The 15020-nt window shown below is 39.4% G+C and overlaps 1 protein-coding gene across 1 annotated transcript in view; it reads right to left on the bottom strand.

Moving 5' to 3' along the window:
• Nucleotides 1–8405, bottom strand: part of THBS4 (thrombospondin 4) — a 47294-nt gene extending 38889 nt beyond the window's left edge. Inside the window, exons 1-2 of the mRNA XM_060235870.1 lie at nt 8306–8405; nt 1656–1859 (exon numbers count right to left, since the gene is read on the bottom strand). Coding sequence (XP_060091853.1) covers nt 1656–1859; nt 8306–8390 — 289 coding nt within the window. The 5' untranslated portion in view covers nt 8391–8405. The remainder of the gene's footprint in view (nt 1–1655; nt 1860–8305) is intronic.
• Between the last annotated feature and the right edge of the window lie 6615 nt (nt 8406–15020).

The raw sequence follows: 15020 nt of genomic DNA, 5'->3' as shown, positions 1-15020 counted from the left end.
AAAACAAAGAAAAACTTTGATTTGATTCTTTGAGAACTATTTCTCATTGCTGATGGCAAGTTAGCTGGCAGAGAGATGCCAGTTCCTCATCTTCCAAAAGGGGAACCACTGGATGTTGTGCATAGCTCTCTGAAACATGAAATGCAACAAGTATGCAAGAGCATAGTGAAGGGTAGATACACAGTATTAAAATTGTCTTAATGATCACATTGTTTCCTGACCTTATAAAATAATGACTCCAATCATGAGAACACTTTCCTGAGACCAAGCCCCATTGCATAAAATGGGACTTACTTCTGAGTAGACTCATTAGGCATGCTCTCAGCAGCACTCAGCATTCATAAGACTTCATCTGTAGTTTATCTGTGATAAGCTGGGGGTACCACACTCCAAGAAGATCCTGACAACTTCTAATCATTTCAGAAGAGATCTAAACAGTCTTACAGTACATTGCAGCAGAAGTGTTCATGGATGGAAGCTCAGATCAGGTATAGCAGTAGCTGCAGTTATAGTAGTAGGATGAAGAAATGAAGGAGATATCATGGTGATCACAGAAAGACTCTTTACTGACTGAACTAGAATTAACTGAAAAATATTTAAGGGGCTTTGATCAGGTAGTTGCTAGATGTTTAATTAAACAAAGATTATTCACAAGTAGATTATGGGTTATTTAGTACCATGAGTTCAGCCACTTTATATAAACAACTGTATATTTTTCCTATAGCTCGTCCAATTTGCCAATTTAGAACATAGAAAGACATTTGCTAGGATTTGGATGAATATTTTACAACTGACGGTAGTGAAGGGCCACTACAATAAGATCCCATTTGATGATCAAGTATGCTCCTGTGACCACAAACCCACTGAAGATCTGACTCATGTTAACATTTCAACACTCAAGATCTGTAACTGTTTGACAGAAGTCCCTTAGAAATATTTTACAAGATTTGCCAGAGAGGTCAGTGCAAAATAAATTAGTTGTGTTACTGGCAGATAAAGATAGATGGATCACAATACAAATGGCAAAGTTTGTAGCTTCAGTTATCAAGATATAGTTAAGATGATTGAAGTAAATTATACTTATAAATAAATTTATTTAGTAAGATTCTTTGGGTAGGATTTATTATATTGTTATATATGATTGTATGGATTCTATGGATTTAGACTTATTGATAGGGTTTTGTTAATTTGCATTATTGTTTTATTGATCAATTTATGATAGTTTGTATTGACACTGTAATTTGGGATTAATATTATATTTCCATATTTTTGTGTTTTCTTGATTGCTATGGCTGAGCTGAAATAATAAAGTTATCTGAATAGGAGAAGGGGAAGGTTTGCTATGATGCTAAGTAAACCTCTTATTGGTACCAGGCTAGAAGGCAAGCAGCTGTCTCTGCTTCACTTGTATAGAAATTAAACCATAATGAAATGAACAAAATATACAATGGCATTCTTGTCTTCAAGGAATATTGGACCATGGTCAAATGAGTGGTCTACTGACCACCAAACCAATTCTCCTACTATGAATATCTGCAAAGATCTGAACAATCATTGTGGCCCTATACAAGAGACATTCATACTGGACTATGACTCACATTTGTCGCACCCAGCAATATGCAAAATTGTCCCTTTTCCATTTTCATAGGACTTACCTTTATTCACCCGCCCCATCACTGTGAACTCAAAATATTTCCTGTTTTCTACAGTGGAGTACAGCCCAAATATAGTGGCTGTGCTTTTAGGCTGTAGTCTGAATATGGAGAGCACATACACTTCATTCAGCGTAGAATCCATGAGTGTTTGCTGTAAGAAGGCTTTTAGTAGCCTCTGGGTAGGAATTGAAAGAAGATCAAAAACTATAAGAAAAGAGAGAAAAGGGAGAGAAAAAGTTGACTATTATAGTATACCAGCAAAATAGCCATCATTAGTAAGTAATGTGTGTGTGACTGTATGGGTGGGAGAAAGGCTGCTATGTTGTAAGGACTCCGAAGGTTGTTGGGATGTTGCTCTATGTTTAGTGTGCACTGTCCATCTGGAGTGTGCTGTCCAAATAAACAGCAATCCAGCAGTTCTGGGTCTTCCTCCCAATGTCTAAATGGACAGAACTGATTGAGGGAGCTTAAGGTAGCTGTAGTGTCACACAGTTGCAGCTTGGCTGAATTGCTCCTTGGTCTCTTCACTTATGGTAGATGGATTCAAGTCCAGTAGCACCTTAGAAACCAATAAGATTTTTGGGGGTAATAAGATTTCAAGAGTAAAGCTCCCTTCATCAGATACCAAGATATCAAAGAGTTTTGACCTTGAAGCCCCCAAAATCTTGTTGGTTTCTAAAATGCTACTAGATATTTAATCTAGCTCTTCTTCTGCAAACCAGCATGGCTTCTGTCTGATACTTTACTTATGGCAGGCTGTGTATTTTGCATTCAGAAGGTAAGTCTTAGCATCTACAGTGAAAAGGATCCCATGTAATAGACCTAGGGAAAACATCTCCCAGAAGATAGTTTCAGAGGGTAGCTATGTTGGTCTGCAGTAGAATTAAAACTAGATTAAAGTCCAGTAGCAATGACATTTCTAGAGTTTAAGCTAAACAACGGAGCTTTCACTCTAAAAAGCTTATACCCCCAAAATCTTGTTAGTTTCTAAAGTGCTAGCAGAATCTAATACATCTCCCAGAGGCACTGGAGAACTGCTGTCTATTGCTGCACTGGACTTTAAGCGGCAGGTTCCTACGTACTTCCACAAGCACTGGAGGCCTTTCTTGAATGGATTGGCTTTCAGAACTTGAGGGACCTTCAGTGTAGTAGTGTTTTATTCTATTTTGTTGGGATTCTTTTGCTTTTTAAAAAGTCTTTCATGAGCTTTTGAATTAAAATACATTTAATTAAATTAATTATGAAACCAAGGACATAAAAAATTAATTCCTAATCTCTAATGCCATTTAAAATTAATCTTTACCAAGAAACGTTCCTTGAAACTATTAGAAGTGTTACCAATACAATATTCTGGAAAAATGACAGAAGAAGGATTAGAGGAGTTTTACATTCCAGATTTTGGATATAGTTTATTTTATGCTAGACTTTAACACTGGAAGACTTCTTGGGAATGATCCAGCCAACCTAAAGTACTTTTAAGATTAAATTGTTTCAATGGGGAAAATCTGAGGCTGCTCTTACCTGCCCTATTGAAATTAATAAGGCCTTAAAATATTTAACTAGCCTGCATCACTCCATATGTATTTAATGGATACTTTGCAGGATTATTTCAGTGCTGATCCTGAAAAAAAGTATGTCAAATGAGCGAATTAGAACTCACGTGTCTGGTATTTTTTTCAAAAAGTTTCAAGTCATATGAATTTATACATGCCAAGAATCAAATTAAACTCTATTTTTTCAGGAATTAACATAGTGCTATTTTCATAGCTATGCTGTACTTTGATATAAGTTACACTGTTGACAGAAAAAACAGCTGACTATAAGCTTCTACTGTTGGTGGTAAATTGTTCACAGCGGACACGTTTTGGCTCTGGGTGGAGGCGTTCTGGATTTAGTCAATCGCTCACCACAAAGAACAAATCCACTGAATTGTTGAAGTGAAAGATTATTAAATCAACATAGTTCTAAAACTCTGCTTATTAAAAATGCCACATAACCGATGATAAAGAAAGAACAGCAAACAAAGGCCAGATATTTGTAAAGGGCAGGGCTTTTTCTGAACAGGAACTTACAGGAACGCACTTTCAGTTGGCTTGGTGTCAGGGGGTGTGGCCTAATATGCAAATGAGTTCCTGCTGGACCTTTTATATTTAAAAAAGCCCTGGTAAAGGGTAACAAAATAAAGAAACCCCTAGAAGCTAAAGCTGGATCCTAGATTTTGAGTTCAGAAAAGAAGATATCACATCATCTTAGAAGAAATAAATGCAAGAAAAAGCAAACAGAAATGGGGAGAAAATGCTAAAACAATCTCTGTGATTAATACTGTCATCCTAAACAGACTAACATCCTTGTAAGCCCACTGAATTCAATGGACTTAGAATGGCATAACTCTGGGATATAAGCCCTTAACCCTTGGTTAGAGACTTTGGGTGGTGAAGAAGACAGCACATGCCCTAACATTCACTACACACATCTTAAACTTGTATGTTATAATCTCTTCACAGGTAGCTCTGTACACAGCCGCTAAATTTGCACAACACTTTCTGTGAATTGGGTTTTCATAGATCATCTGTATCACTTCTTTTGTTGCTGAAGGTGGAGGGTATTTGCCTGTTCCACTGCCATGGAAAGATTCATACCAGTTCATCTCAGTGAACTGAATAAATCCAGGAATTATCAAATGTTTTCTGAATCTGAAAAATCTGAAGCCAAAAGGATAGGAAATTACCTTGCCTGGGTATTACAGAAAAATAAAATCAACATGTTCTTAGTGCATTTGAAAATTATTATCGAAACATACCAGTGTCTCAAAAAATAAGTGTGTCTATCTTTAACTTGCAGCCTTGCTGATTAAAAGTGGTCCCACTAATTATTCAAATAAATATATAATAGATTGTTCCACTTGTGAAATCTAGTGAAAACACAAATTCTATCACTACTAGTACAATTCTTCTACTTGGTTGTATCAATACTAGTGACACAATAAACAAGCATCTCCAGTTGGGAACTGCCCTCCCAATGCAACTGCTGAAATATTTTTATCAGCTGACAGTCCCAAACCTAAGAAGAGCTTTTACTTTGGCAAGAATGAATGCTCTTCCCTTGGCAGTTTTCGAGGGCAGATATAATAATCATATGCTAATAGAACATGCAGATGCTCATATGATAACATGGATTATTGAGTGCCCTATATTCAACGAGTTGAGCTTGTTGTATCGGATATAAGTGACTATGTCACCTTTTCAGAGACAAAATTCATAAGCATAATGATCAAATATAAGAGAAGTGATACTGAGTAAGGTCTAACTTCTGCTTAAGGTGACAGTTGTATAAAAAGTGACAGATAGACAGACAAGCACCAATAAAATAAAGGAAATTAAAAATATGGGATTCTTGCAGTTGAAGATTAAAAGAGGAAGGCACTTCCAAAGGCTGCTGTAGTAAAACTGTGAGCATTGCTTCCTCTATCTGGGTAAATACCATCCTTAGAAGTGGTAGTGAAGCAGCTATTTTGGGCATTCAGCCAAGACCCCAGCCAGACCTGTAAGGCTTAAAATAATGACAGCTGTAACAACACAAATGTTGAGTGGCTTCTATTTCCCTTCTAATTTCTGAGCCTTAGAAATCAGATTTATGCACTAAGCTGATCTCTCCAGATATCTCAATAATGTGTGTTATGACTGCTACTTTTTCTTGGCATCAATATGCAATGACGCGTACAGCATGTGTTTATTTGTGCATACTGTGGAATGGTTAAAGGCACACTCCAGTCCAACCATTTAATTGCCCTGGTAATCCTTTTCATTCACATTTTCTATTTTCAATTGGTTTTGTATCTCTGAGATTAACAACACCATTTACTATTAAGTTCAGAGCACAACACTCATTAGTGCTAGCCATTTTCTCTCCTGGCAGAGTTTCATGCATTTCAATCTATGTGATGGACTGTGACCATTCTCTAATATATCTGCATGGTTTTGATCCTACTAGCTTTTCATTTGGCACAAGAGGAAAGACAGGCAACTGCAACCAATTTCTCTCCTCATTGAAGCTCTGTCTCAGGTGACTTTTTGTCCATGGGGGTCCCACAATTCCCAGCGAAGTCAGTCTGGGAGCATCCTCCTTTTTGCACCAACAGAAAAGCTGGTTGGATCCAACCATGTGTTTGCATTTTTTAACTATTTTCTTTTCCATATGAAACAGTTTGTTTGAAAAAAAAGAAGCAATTTTCTTCAATAGATTTTGTTGCCCACCTTGTGGAACTGGTAGCTTCCAAGGGAAATTAGCCTGGCGACCTCTCTACCAGCATCTGTTGGCTAGTAAAACTTCCCCATACAGGAAGGGGGTTTTTTTCCACTCCGGGTGAAGGACCAATTTTAGAAGACCTGTTTAGATTTCATTTGAATTAGATTTATTTAATAGAGCTTATTCCCAAGGAAGTGTTTTTGTTAGTGCAGCTTGAGTCCCGTAGAAATTGAACTGAAAATTACTCCTGTGTGGTCCTAGTAATTTTAGGCACTTATTCAATGTGGGATAGATTATAATGTATGATTTAATATGCTGGATGTTTTAATACAGTGCACTGCTTTCAAATAGTTTTAGTAGAAAAGCAGCTAACAAATATCATAAATCAATTTAGTAACATTTATGTGCAGAGTGGACTGAATATTTCTTAGTGAATACCACTGGTTTTGATGTGATCAGTTCAGTCCCAGGTATATGAAGAAATGTAATGTTTGAAACTCTCTCTGGTGCCCAAATGGTAAATAAGTTAATTGGAAGAGAGTCCCGCTGATGCTATAGTTGGGGGACAATAACTTCCAAGCAAGTTTTTTGAGGATACAGGATGCAATCCACTGGGAAGTAGTTATATACAAGCACTTTCCAGATGAACTGGGACAAATAATGTTATCATTTCAATGGGGCTTTCCCAAGAAAACTTCCCAGGGATTTGTACCCAAAGGCTACAGGTTCTTCTCATTCTGAATGTTCCAGTTATTTCTGCCACCTTCTGAAATGAGCAGGAGTCAAGATGCACCTTTAAGACTAACAAAGTTTTATTCAGAACGTAAGCTTTCGTGTACTCTCTAAGCACACTTCATCAGACAAGGGGATCAGGTGATCATTCAACTTTGGAAATACACAGAAAATTATTTTCAGTTGCAGTGCTGCACAAAGAATTGGGTAAAATACTGGAGAAAAAATGATTAATCCTAAGTGACTAACTAAATCTTCACTGAAATAACTTGACTTTCTTTTTAAACATCATTTTTTTCAAGTAACAAATCTTAGTGGGAAGGTGGCATGGGATAGCCTGATCTCATCAAATCTTAGAAGCTAAGCAGGGTCCGAACTCAGAAGGAAGACCACCAAGGAAGCCTCTGCAGAGGGAGGCAATAGCAAACCACCTCTGCTTCTCTCTTGCCTCAAGAGCCCCTTGCTGAGGTTGCCCGAGGTCAGTTGCAACTTGACAGACATACTCTCCTTCCTTGCCTCTATTTTCTTCCTGTCCCTTTCCACCTTTTTGTGGGGAAGTGATAAAATTTGAAATTTTAATGCCACCCAAGAATGTTTTTATCTATGCATTATTTAAATTGTTTTATTATTTATGATTTTTTCATTCTGTTGTTGACTGCCCTGAGCCATGTGTATTTCTATAAACTGAAACTAGAAATAAATATTAGTATGCATCATTTCTGCATAGGAAAACTAAACCTATAAAATGCAATCTATACAAAAGCATATATTATCTAAAATGATGTTTTATTTGTAATTCCTCCAATATCTTGGAACTGTTTTAGTATATGTCATACTAACAACATAATAATGCAAGCCATTTTAAATAAACTACTAAGTTTCAAAAATGAATAAAAATTACTAGGACCATACAGGAGTAATAATACTTGTCTCATAAACTGGTGATACACTATTAAGACAGACTCCTGTCCAGATGTCACAAATGCTTCTCCCTTGTACTACAAGAAAAGGTGGGATACAAATATTTGAATGAATAAAATAGTAATATACCAGTTTGTCTGGATTTATAATCCATTTACATCAGTACTATTGTAACACAACATCTTTCAAAGGAGTTGTTCTTTTAAAAAGAAAAGCAATGTATCACATTTATAGGTTATGCCCCCAATTCTAAAAAGAAAGGGGGGGGGGAGGAAGAGAAATAAAGCAAAAGTGTTGTTGTGCTCCTACACCTTTTTCCAGGATTACGATTTTTAATAAGAATCCATGAAATCTGTTTCCATCTATCCAAACATGCTGCAAAAGTTTATTTTACCATGGGTTCCAGCAGAGTCCTTATTTCAAAGGTGTGTGTTTAAGCAGAAAGAGGGAACAAGTCCAGTGTTCCAGCTTCCTCCCACTGCTTGATTAAAGCCGCTTCTCAGGCACCCCCAGACCTCCCCGTCTCTGCCGCGTTTATTTTAGAGCTGGTCAACTTTAAGTATAAAGGTCTCTTCATTTCCCTTGACTGACGGATAGGGGAGAGCCCGCGCCTAGAGGACCGTCCTTCGATGCCGGCCAGGTGTTCCCCAACAAGTTCCCTGCATGCCGGTGGGGCGAGCGGCCTCCCTGACTCCCCAGCTCAGCTTCAGCAAGAGAGGGAGGGAGGGAAACCTCTCCGGGCTTGCTCTTACCTTGCGGGGCAGGCTGAGTGCCAAAGGTCGGGCAGAGCTGCAGGGCGAGCTGCACGAGGAGGAAGGTGGCTTTGCGTCTATTCATCTTGCCTGCCGGAGGAGGAGATGCCCAGAGGCCGGGGGGGGAAGGGGGGCGGCTGGCTGGGGCTCCTCTGGAGAGACCGCGGGCTGCTGCGCTCTAGGGGTGAGGCATGGAGAGGCGCGGCTGGGCAGGGCACGAAAGGGCAGGGGGCGCCGACCTGTTGCCGGGACCTTCACTCACTGAGCAGTCGGCAGAAGCCAGCAGCTGCCTTCCCGCCCGGGGTCAGTGGAGGGCGGAGCTCCGGAGCCCCGGCTGCCAGCCCATTGGCCAGGAGGTGTTTTGCCACCCGCCGGGAGGCCAGGCTGGGACAGGCAGGCGGAGGGGGATCCAGGCGCGCCGGCGGACAGGAGCTTGAGGCGGCAGAAGCGGCACCGGGAGCGAAAGGCGACTTTCGCCGAGCCTTCAGCAAGGCGCGCAACAACTACCGTTCAGATTTCGGTGATCGCATACCCGGAGTAGGTGTCGAGCACAGTTAATCTTATTCTAGAATGGCATTCCTCGGTTCCCGTCCTCATCTAAGAGGTCAGGTTTCACTGCGGTACAGAGACTTGGAGACAAAAAATAATTTCCCGCACCCTCGTCTTCGACTGTTACTCTTTTTTAATACTTTGTTTTCTAAGTGATAAAAGATGTGATTGAAAGAGCGCCCCGGCTGGAACAACCTGCGTTCTTCTGAGTACTGGTGCAGCTCCCGGTGATGGGAACTGGGATTTTGGTCACTTTTACCTCTTGCTAAAATTTAATGTGTGATTTATTTATCAGTGTTATCTTTTTAAAAAAGTCACTAGCCCTGTACTTTTGGAGTTGAGAGGAATAATTCTGAGTGATTGAATTAAAAAAAAAAACAGAGACTGGATAAATGCTTTGTTCGCCTCTCAGATGCAGGACCAGAGCTACACATTTTTTGAGAGGGGCAAAATTTTAAAAATGACGCCCCCTTTTGGGTCATTCTATCTTATGGTCCCGTTGAATACAATGGACTCCATACTCAATTTGGACACCATACTCAATTTGGGCCCCTCCTCTGTAGGGGCCCAGGGCAAGCACCCCCCTCTCCCCCCCCCCCCAGATCCGGCCCTGCTCAGATGCCTGTACTGGAAATGTGTGAATGTCTTCAATTCTTGGACATTAGTATTCAGCATGGACTGAGATTTACACAGAATTTTAGAAGTCTAATGAATTTTTTGGACAGCCCCGTGGCATAGAGTAGTAAAGCTGCTGTACTGCAGTCAGAGCCCTCTGTTCACGACCTGAGTTCGATCCCAGCGGAATCTAGTTTCAGGTAGCCGGCTCAGGTTGACTCAGCCTTCCATCCTTCCAAGGTCGGTAAAATGAGTGCCCAGCTTGCTGGGGGGAAGTGTAGATGACTGGGGAAGGCAATGGCAAATCACCCCATAAAAAGTCTGCCGTGAAAACATTGTGAAAGCACCAGAGTCGGAAACGACTGGTGCTTGCACAGGGGACTACCTTTACCTTTAATGAATTTTTAGAAGTCTGATGTAATATATTTCAACCCATGAACTATTTTCTTGACACTTCTAATTTTGCAAAACTACTTTATGATCTCTTCATGAGCCAAGTCTCTCTGGAATCACTCCTCAAATAACAAAGTAAATGTGATTCTATTGTTTAAAACACTAAGTCTACTGATTTCAACCAGCTTAGACTGGAGTAACTCTGTAGAGAACATAAGAGAAGCCATGTTGGATCAGGCCAATGGCCCATCCAGTCCAACACAGTGGCCAAAAAACCCAAGAGCCATCAGGAGGTCCATCAGTGGATTGCAATTACTACTGTTCTGCTTCTATGGCATTCTGATGGGGTTTCTACCATCTCCAGTTTAGTGCAACAATAAACAGATGCAACAGCAGCAGTGCAGATCAGTTGGAACTGTTAAGTCAAATATACTTCCTTCACTTCATCCCTCTAGGCTGGCTGGTATTGATCTTTCTCCACCAGCCTTACAGTGTGAAGAAGCTGAAAAGCAGATTAATTCACAGGCCCCTTTTCCTAAGTGCAAGAGGCTTGGGGGAGGGCGTGGAAGAGGCCTTGATTTCAGGGGAGAAGACAAGGGCACCAGTATAGTCCTCTTTCATGACTGTCTTTTCCACACACTACAAAGTGCCCTGGTGACAAATGAGATTGGAGCAGCTATGCCACCAAAGACTCTTAAGTCAGCTCCTTTTTGACTGACAGGCTTGGTTTAGTGTGTGTTTCTGATCCTGTGAAGTATATGGATATTGTTTTAACATTTTCTAATTCACTTTCGCTATAATGTTTTTCTGGCACCTGTGGTCATAACTGCCAATTGAGCTTCTGTCTGGCTTTCTGCTCAACTGTTAAAATATTTACCTTTTGTCATTTTTATCCAACCAGCCCAATCATGCATGTATGGCAAATAGAAAAAAAATGTCACTTGTTATTGATTTTACTTAAGAAAATGTTAGGGTCTTGTTAATTTTCCAAGCCATTAAAAAGGACTCATTGATTAAGACAAGTTTTACAGTTTACTTATAACACAGCTCAAAAACCATAGTGGCTTTCAGGAAAAGGTTATGAGTCACTATTTTTAGGAGGAAAAAAATAAAGCTGTAATTCTCAAGTAGCTTCCTGTGGAATCCAGTAGGGCTGCTGTGAATTTACAGAAGTGAGGAAGCCAGAGGAAGCAATTACTGAACATTTATACCTGCCGTATTCAAAGCAAGTTCTATTCTATTGGCTTAGGCCTTAGACTGCTGGCTCATATAGGCCATAGCAACTGCCTAAGATTTCAAACAGGGTATTTCCCAGCTATGCTGCTACCTGAGATCCTGTAAAGTAAGGATGCTAAGGTCTGAACCAGGGACTTTCCCCATGCAAGAGAACTGTACTATGTCAGTAAGGACCAACCTAAATATTGCAAAGGAGGCTTGCAATCACATCACTTGAAGTTTTTAATGTTTAGTGCAGCTGTGGAGATACTTAAATCAGACTAAGGAACTGGCAGGGTACCAGGTTTGTCGTCTTTCCTTCATTGTAGTTAACAGCAGTTAGGACAGGGGCAATTTTTATGGGGGAAATACTTTGAGGTGGGCTTAAGCCTTAAAAAACCATCATGGATTTCTTAGTCCTGAGAGCCAATTCACATTTATACTTCCCTGCCTGCAAAAGCATAGGGAGTGACAACTAGAGATAAGACTTTTTCAGTGGTGGCACCTCATCTTTCAAATGCCATCTCCCCTGAGGCTCAGTTATTGCCTGCTTTAATGTCAATTAGGCACCAAGCAGCAATACTTTTCTGTTTTTTAACTGAGTTCCATCTTTTTTAGTTGGTTATATATTTATTTAGAAAAATTATACCCCGCCTCTCCAGAAACCAAGTTGAAGCAAATAAATGAAATTCTCCTTCTAATTTTATGGATATTTTAAGCTGCTGAAGTTGTTTTATTGATACATTTATTGTTTTTTATGACTTGAATGTATTCTTTTTACTTTGTGAGCTGACTCAAATAGGTCTTTGAAGAAGCAGCACATACATTTTCTAAATAAATCAATAATTAATGCTACCTGATGATGTGGTAGCTGTGGGGAAAGCCTGCATTTTGTCTCTGAACCTGTGGCTGATATTATAAATCCATCATATGAAGTATTTCGCTATTGATAATGCAACCCAAACTATTTTAAAAATATTTCCTATAGTGTGCTAAAGTTCAAAGGTTATAACAAATAGGTACAGGATTTACCTGAGGGTTTTCTGCACTTACCATGTATCAAATGCCATCTCCCCAGAGAAGTATTGCTGCCTGTTGCCTTTACCATGTAAAGAGACCCAACTTCTTGATTCTATTCTATCTTAGTATTGTTGTCAGGGCACGGAAACTAGGCCTTTTGCTCCTTCTGTTTCCTAGCTGGTTCTTTGCTAGAAAGGGGATAGTATGTTCTGAGAAATCAACTTGATCTTACACAGTTCACTTGCTAGTTTGGTGGTTTGGCTTTGATCTTTTCTACATTAAGGATGTTGTCTTAGAAGAAATGGCATATGACCATTACTCACTTTATTAACGTGATCATGGTTTTTAATAAGTAAACAGATAGCTCAAATCCCAAGGCTTTGCTTATTAATTCATGTACAGGTCTTAGGCAATTGGCTATTTCTCAGCTTCTGAACAAATAATGATGGCTGTTATTGGTCAATTACTGAATCAGTAGACAACTGCACTGAATGTGAGGTCATTAATTACAAGGAATTGGAAGTGACATGTTAGGCTTCAGTCTAAAACAGAAGGTGTGGGGAGTCCAAAATTAATTGATTGTGATACCTGGGTGGTTGAAAATATTTCAGAAGTCCAATGCATCTTTACAAACAATGGGAAATCAGTGTTTATTGACAAGTCAATTTATAGTTTTTCTGTTACTACTGCCACCCCTATTGTAAAACAATGTATTTACCACCAGCTATATGTATTGGTTGAAACTGTAGGAAAGTGGCTTCCCCAACAGCCTCTCACTTTTCATTCCCTGACATGAATATTAGTACGTGTAGTGTGTATATGAGTGGTTGCTTGTGATATGCCATCAAGTCACTTCTGATTTATGGCAACCCTGTGAATTATTGACCTCCGAACACCCAGACATTAACAGCCTTGCTCAGGTCTTGCAAACTGAAGGCTGTTGCTTCTTTTATTGTCAGTCCATCTCACATAAGGTCTTCCTGTTTTCCTCTGCCTTCAACTTTTCCTGGCATTATTGTCTTTCCCAGTGAGTCTTGTCTTCTTACAATGTCACCAAAGAACAATAGCCACAGCTTAGTCATTTTAGCTTCTAAGAAGATTTCAGGTTTGGTTTGATCTAACACCTGCTTTTCTTTTTGGCTGTCCATAGTATCCTTAAAACTCTCCTCCAAGACAGCATTTAAAATGAATTAATTTTCTTCCTGTAAGCTTTCTTTATTGTCCAACTTTCACATTCATACATAGTAATGGGGAATCCTATAGTATGAGTTATTTTGGTCTCAAGTGACACCTAACCAAATAGCACAGAAGATGATATGCCAAGTAAAAATATTAAAGGTTTTGTAAAGAAGAGAAGTTTGAAGCAGAAAAGGACAATTGCTTTATGGATACTCAACAGAAAGCAATTATTCTCAGTATCTTTAATTGACCCTGATCTGGGTGGCCCAGGCTAACCTGATTTCATCAGATCTCAGAAGTTAAGCAAGGTCAGCCCTGTTTAGTACTTGGATGAGAGACCTTATGTGGAGACAAGCAATGGCAAACCCTTTCTGTTCATATATTACTTTGAAAACCTTACAGGATCCCCATAAGTCAGTGGTGACTGTGGTTCCAACACCATCTTTAGTAGGCACGAAGGCAGGGATGTAATACAAGATACAAAGACAGAAATGTAAGGAGACATTAGAGGAGAAACAGCCCTTCAGTGTGCATTCAGGAATTGTATACATAAAGTACCAAACAGATAATGCAGAGAGCCTTAAGCAGGTCACCATTGACAGGGCCCTGGTGGCTCCACTGTAGAGATAACTCACTCCATTCACTTTTTGTTCATTACAGTGCAAAGTTAAAACTGTTTTATTGGAAAGAGATTTGAAAAGATAGTTTGTATTTCTTATATATTTATGTGGATCTATTTACTTGAAGGTGTTTGCTTTTAAAAATCTGGATTGTATTTTACATATTTGTTATCAAGGCTGCACTGTGGAAAAACAGGAAATACATTTAAAGTGAATGTCACTCTTAACAATTACCTTCTTGCCAAAGTTCCTTCCTCATACCCAATATTTATGTACCTGTTCACCTTACTTCTATCCTCTTTAATCTTTGTATCACTTAACCAAGGGCCAAACAACAGATCTACAGTCAAAACTCCTGAAAGATTTTAAAAAACTTCAAAGGAGCCCTGGATTGAATCAGGGGAGTTGCGCAGGGGCGGCCAGAGTCTCAGCCCTATTATATGCCTTTCTTCATGGTTGCTTTCATTTTTAAAAAATGTTAAGTCAACTTATTTATTTTAGATGTTTATAACACACTTTTCTCCCCTATGGAGAACCAAAATGGCTTTCATCAGTCTCTTCTCTATTTTACCCTCACAGCCTTCTGAGGCAGATTAGATGGGGGGAAAGTGACTAGCCCAAAGTGACCCTTGCATACTAGTGGGGATTTGAACCTGAGTTGCTCATATCCTGGTCTGACACTCTGGCTGCTGCATCATGCTAATTCTCAGGATGTGCCTCTTATTATTTCCCCCCCCCCCAACATGTATCTTAAGATGTTTGGGAAATTATGCACAAAGAAGCAAGTGAAGTTTAACTTGTAGTTGGTCAGATCTGTGTTTATTTAATTCATCAAAATATGAAGAACAGATGGATATTTTGTGTGTTCTCATCTCATTTCTGAAACTGTAGTTTCTATATCCATGGTGGGCAAGAGCTTAGGTAAAAAAATAAATCTTACAAAATCTCTGACTCCAGGAAAAGGGGTTTTATGGAAACCACAAAATATTTCAAGTCTCTCCATAAGTCTATAAACTCTCCATAAAATCTGAACTGTTGGTAACTGACTAAATTCAATATCGTTCACTGAATATTTGTCATAAGAACATAAGAGAAGCCATGTTGGATCAGGTCAATAGCCCATC

Source organism: Heteronotia binoei, chromosome 4 (genome assembly GCF_032191835.1).
Source record: "Heteronotia binoei isolate CCM8104 ecotype False Entrance Well chromosome 4, APGP_CSIRO_Hbin_v1, whole genome shotgun sequence".
NCBI lineage: Eukaryota > Metazoa > Chordata > Lepidosauria > Squamata > Gekkonidae > Heteronotia > Heteronotia binoei.
The sequence above is the reverse complement of the archived record's forward strand: the minus strand, read 5'-3'. Positions and strand labels throughout refer to the sequence as shown.